The 5740-nt window shown below is 43.1% G+C and overlaps 2 protein-coding genes across 2 annotated transcripts; both read left to right on the top strand.

The window, feature by feature from the left end:
• The first annotated feature begins 207 nt into the window (after positions 1-207).
• Positions 208-2605, top strand: LOC139217149 (parvalbumin beta-like). The gene is made up of 5 exons (XM_070848439.1): positions 208-264; positions 1143-1211; positions 1485-1617; positions 1937-2046; positions 2321-2605. The coding sequence occupies exons 2-5, from the start codon at positions 1151-1153 to the stop codon at positions 2344-2346; spliced, it is 330 nt and encodes a 109-aa protein (XP_070704540.1). The 5' UTR covers positions 208-264; positions 1143-1150; the 3' UTR covers positions 2347-2605.
• Positions 2606-4012: 1407 nt separating this feature from the next.
• LOC139216371 (parvalbumin beta-like) lies at positions 4013-5740 on the top strand. Its single transcript, XM_070847463.1, has 5 exons — positions 4013-4127; positions 4760-4823; positions 4938-5070; positions 5226-5335; positions 5450-5740. Exons 2-5 carry the CDS (start codon positions 4763-4765, stop codon positions 5473-5475), a joined length of 330 nt encoding a protein of 109 aa, XP_070703564.1. The 5' UTR covers positions 4013-4127; positions 4760-4762; the 3' UTR covers positions 5476-5740.

Below are 5740 nucleotides of genomic sequence, written 5' to 3'. Positions count from 1 at the left end.
GAGCAGCAGCCTGCTCGGGTTTCCACACGTCTAGCTATAGGCCTCGGCACACATGGTAGCATCCTCATTTGTTCACCTAAAAATAGGACGAGACTACTAGACACATTTTTTCGAAACCCATGCAACTTGGTGGGCTACCTGATACTGAGACTCAAAGCTCTGTAAATGGTGTTGCTGCAGGATATATAAGAGCGAGGGGACCCAGCCTGTGGCATTCACTCGAGTCCGCCTTGGTTTTCACTCTCGCCTCAACGCAGCTCAAAGGTGAGTGGGATGTGCACTGCCTCCACTGGGAGGAAAGGGATTCAGACAAGGAGATCCCCGTGGACTATAACTGTGGGGAGAAATGGAACCAACATAGCCAACAACTACACGGACCTCAGGACGATGTACTCAGGGCGAAAAGGAGGCCAATTGTGGCCATTTGCTCTCAAAGGATCAACGTTTGTGGATGATAATTGCGCTATCTTACATGATCTCTTTTAAGTGGATGAGAAAAAGAAAAAAAAGTCACTGCCAAAGCTATTGACTACGTTGCTTATTTGTGGCAGTGATTCATGTTGTGGTGATTTGGCCTCTCAGGGGGAGCATCATCTATTTAGTGTCATAGCAGCGGCGGAATAAACAGAGTCAGGCCTTTGTGCGACCAGATGTCCGGAGGCAAAGAGTAGCTCTTTAGCGCCTAAAGGAAAAAGGGTGCTGAGTGGCAGGCTCTGCAAATTAAAGCAATGAGATAGTTCAGTCAGAACCAAAGTAAGCAAGTGGAACAGAAAATGGCAGATAAAACATACATTTTTACATCTGTAGATGTTTTCCACTACGATGTTAATAATGCCTGAACTTTGATTCTCTTGAAGCTAGAGGGGGAGCAGCCTTGCTTAATACTTGGAGGTTAATATCTAGCAGCTGATGAATGATTTTAGTCTGTGTTTGAGGCTATGTTTGATATATGATTGCTTAAAAACACCGAACTTCTGAATAGATCCCTGAAGTCACGCAGTATGCGCATCTCTCAGATACAAAATATCAGGGATTTAAATGGCTTGTTTTAAAGAGGGATTTTTGCAATGCAATAATATGACAACTGTGCTGGATTTGTGATGCTTAATTAACCCTAATCCTTGTCTTCTTTCCTCTCTCAGAATAAAAAATGGCCTTCGCTGGTGTCCTCAGTGATGCTGATATCAAAGCCGCTCTGGATGGCTGCTCAGGTGAGCACTGTTGCTTTAATTTAGTAAGCAGTAAATTCCCAGGGCTCATTTCTTCATCCTCATTATTATAATTATTACACAGTGTGAATTTTCACTGCAAATTTGACATCAACAAACTGGTATGAATTGGCTGAGATCACAATGTACAGAACTCCCAGTTTCAGAGCTTGTCACATAAAATATCAGTCCTCTTATCACATTACATCAGCACAGTAGTCTTGTGTTGTGCTAATGCAGCCTGTCAGGTGTTAGTGGTGTCAATGTCTGTTGCAGCTGCTGACTCCTTCGACTACAAGAAGTTCTTCAAGGCATGCGGCCTGGCCAGCAAGACCTGCGATGATGTGAAGAAGGCCTTCGCCATCATTGACCAGGACAACAGTGGCTTCATTGAGGAGGAGGAGCTGAAGTAAGACACTTGAGCAATACACACTCAAGCAAGCAATGCCTCTGTGGGCCACAATATGCAGCAATTTTGAGCAACATTTTGATTTAGCATGGCTAATCTGGGGTCAAACTACACATTTACGGCACAAAAAACTAACGAAAGGCCATGTTTGATGAATGGGCTTTACATATTAAATCCCTTGTTGACAAGTTACATTTTGTCTTAAAATCTCCAGCAAAGAGAATGCTTTAAAGGCTACCCATTCTGCACAGTGATTTACAGCAAACAGTACAGCCTGAGATGTTCAAAATGTAACTCCTGTTGTTTCGTCCCCTGCCAGGCTGTTCCTGCAGAACTTCTCTGGTAGTGCCAGAGCACTGACTGACAAGGAGACCAAGGCTTTCCTTGCCGCTGGTGACAGTGATGGTGATGGCAAGATCGGAGTCGATGGTAAGAGTTCTTCCTCAAGCACAGCACACTCTCCAACATATATTTGCATGCAGCAGAATACGGCAGAGATATATCAGATTAATTCTGATGCCTGCTATCACTGGGCTCTAAATTAATCTACATAACAATCTAATTACTTTAAAAATAGCTGCACAGACTGAAAAATCTTGGTCAGAAAGTGGGTCCAATTAGTCTACACCATACCAACATGATGGCTTAACAATCTGAATCCTTTTTGCTCCCTACTAATGGCAGTTTTATTCTACTTCCACAGAGTTTGCTAGCCTTGTTAAGGCATAAACTTCCATTGACCAAGAACCACTTCTTTTCATGGAACTGCGAACCCCTTGCAAGATTCAGTAATCATCAGCTGAAAGAATATTTTTTATACCTTATTTATGAGTTGCCTGCGGATTATTTCTCAACATGGAACACATATTTTACTGTTAATGTTGATGTGTTTTATGTTCTGAAAAATGACTTGTGCAAACTGTACAACAACATCTGCACTGAGGAAGAGTGAAAAACCAGGAATAAATACTCTTTTGGTGTAAAGTCATCTGCTTCAGGTCCGTCGTCTTTGTATTGGTCAATGAGGAAATGGGTTTCCACCTGCCAGGGATTTTAAATACTTGGAGAGAGCTGAGAGACAGTTGAACTGACCAGCCCAGCACTTGTTTTGCTAATTGGTTAATGGGAAGGGGAGTGGAGCTGGAATCAGGCCAGGAGCTGGCAAACACAGTGGGAATGGCCCCCTGCATTCTTCCCGGGTCCAGGGAGGCTTGTAACGGATAGCTGTCACACATATTGTAATTAGCTAGCCTGCTCCAAGGTCTCCGCTTTAAGTCCACCAACTGCTGTGTAGTCAATTAGATGATGTGCTGTGGCAACAGGAGAGCCATTAACAGCCACTGTTGCATCAGCACAACCTTTCAGCAGGTTGAATCTGGTGCACAAATGCAAATCTTTAATTGCTTGTTTAAAAAAAAAAAAAAAAATCATTATATGTATCTGCTCAGTTTTCTTTTGGAATAGCACAGAACAAAAGTGAATAGGATACCTTTTCTATTAAAGTTAAATCACAATTCATGGGGAAGTTATGACTGCAAGTCAGCAATATGTAAACCGCAAACCCTATCAGATGACACCCTCAGCTTGTTACCATCAACCAGTGGCCAAAAAAGAAGGAGGCTGAGTGACAGCCACTCCCTGGCCCTTACCCCACAGGACAGTGCTGTCACCTACAGGTCAAAACTATTCTCAGGATTACAAGTGGAGAGATACAGTAATGCCAATACGACCCATTCAAAATGTCCTCCTCCCTATAATAATAATAATAATAATAATAATAATAATAATAATAATCTATTTTAGACATGCAAGTCAAAATGGGACTAATTGTAATTTGGACTGCCATGAAATCTGACAAAAATCAACATGGCAAATGAGAATACAACAAATACGACTCATATAAGATTACATGAGTGTTAAACAGAAAAGGGAAGTGAACTCTGATGTATTTTTTTTTACACATTCCAGCACCACACATATGTATTTTCAGCACATACACGCGCTGTAATTCATAAATACGAAAAAAAAAAGAAAAGAAAAGAAAAACACTCGCCAAGTAGAAGTGAAGTATCTTCATATAATCGCCTTTAAAACCGACAGTGTTCCACAAAAAGAGGGAAAACAACCAATTAGCGCTACTTACGCCAGCTCTAACGCATGCCTCCACTCGCCTGAATACGGCTGTGCGTTGCCAGCAGCACTTCCAATTCGCCCTCCTCAGCAGTGCACAGGCCTATTCTTAGCAGTGGGGGACATTAAAGACTTCTTCAAACGCACCTTTTAAGCGTCTTCATTTGTGAAACTTAAAATAGACCCGCTCTCTGGCTACGGGACGAATTTTCGCCCCCCTCCCGCCCACCCAACCCTCCTCGGCGGTGTCAGTTATCTTATGCCTCAGATTTCGATAGGGTGAAACTATAAAAGGGTCACCGGGAGCACCGGGAAGATCACTGCAGTCGACTCGACTCTTGTCTGTATCCTCCGTACCCTACCAAGCAAAGACACCAGAGGTGAGTTTGAATTAAAGAAAGCCGGGACTCCGCGCTCACACAGCCGCAGCATCACGCTTTCATCTTTGAGAAAACTTTCATTTAAAACAACTTTTTTTTAAAAAAATACGGACTTCAATGCAAAGTGGCATCTAAAGAAAGAATGAGGTTTGTGTTTCTGTGTTGTTTTTTTTTTCCTCCTCTTTTTTTTTTTTGTGGGAGCGTCTGCTGCATGAAGACATGGATTACTGCTCAGCATCTAGAGAGTTGCGCGTCAATCTCAGCCTCTCTGGTGGCATTTGGGAACCTGAAACACGCCACTCAGAAAGAAGTGGACTGAATAATTTGCCTTTTTTTTTTAAAATCTGAAATGTTTCCACTTTGATCTATCGCGGTTCAATTCGGTTGGTTTTTTTTTTCTCTTGTCTTTAAGCAATAGACCGACCTGCAGATTACGGAGTGGTGCTCTGTCGTTTTAATGATACTGCGATCGATATTCAGCTTCTATTTGATGTGGTTCATTTGGCCTAAAAGATTCTGCTTCTTCTAAAAGACACTAAGACAACGGCTTTGGGCTCGATAAAGACAATAGAGCAGGGTGTGCATTATCTTAAAAGCAGCCTATAATAATGTATTTGATTTGATTCTCGCAGAAAATGGCCTTCGCAGGTGTACTGAACGATGCGGACATCACTGCAGCCCTGGATGGATGCAAAGGTGACTCTTTATGGCTCTTTAGAAATGACTAAATCACCCACCCCCCCACCCCACCTTGCCCCCTTTCTTCTTTCTTTACATAAGTAACAGCATGCATGCATGTGTTCCTCTCAGACGCCGGCTCATTCGACCACAAGAAGTTCTTCAAGGCATGCGGCCTGGCCAGCAAGAGCTCTGATGATGTGAAGAAGGCCTTCGCCATCATTGACCAGGACAAGAGCGGCTTCATTGAGGAGGATGAGCTGAAGTAAGAACACACATCAGACCAGTTTATAGAAAAGGAACTCTGGTGCATTATGTATATAAAGGGGGGGGGGGTTCTTTAGCAGATAACACCTGCACCAGTGTGGTCTAGTGATATTCAGTTGGTCCGTGAACTCACCACCGCCTGTCTGTCCGCAGGCTGTTCCTGCAAACCTTCAAGGCAGGAGCACGCGAACTGACCGGCCCCGAGACCTCTACTTTCCTCAAGGCCGGTGACTCCGACGGTGACGGCAAGATTGGCGCTGACGGTACGCAGCCTCATCATCATCATTATCATCATCATCATCAACATCATTATCATTCTTTGGATGTTTTTGTCGGAACAATAGGTGCCAATTGTTTTCCCCTCTGTCTCCCTGCAGAGTTCGCAGCCATGGTTAAGCCATGAAGTGGCAACTGACCAACAACACCTGCTCTGATGGAACAACAAAGCCCACGTCGACCTCCCCCCATTTTCATCTGAATATAAATAATTTTTATACATTTGCTTAAGAGACGTTTCCTCCTATGCAACACACTGTCCAAAAATGATGATTGTGAATGTCGCTCGGTTGTGTTCATGTCTTAAATATGAATTTTGCTTACTGTAAAATCTATGATGCACTTTCCAGGAACAAACGGTAAAAAAGAATAAATATTCTTTTGCTACGGTC

This window comes from Pempheris klunzingeri, chromosome 17 (assembly GCF_042242105.1).
Source record: "Pempheris klunzingeri isolate RE-2024b chromosome 17, fPemKlu1.hap1, whole genome shotgun sequence".
In the NCBI taxonomy this organism is placed as follows: Eukaryota; Metazoa; Chordata; class Actinopteri; order Acropomatiformes; family Pempheridae; genus Pempheris; species Pempheris klunzingeri.
The sequence above is the reverse complement of the archived record's forward strand: the minus strand, read 5'-3'. Positions and strand labels throughout refer to the sequence as shown.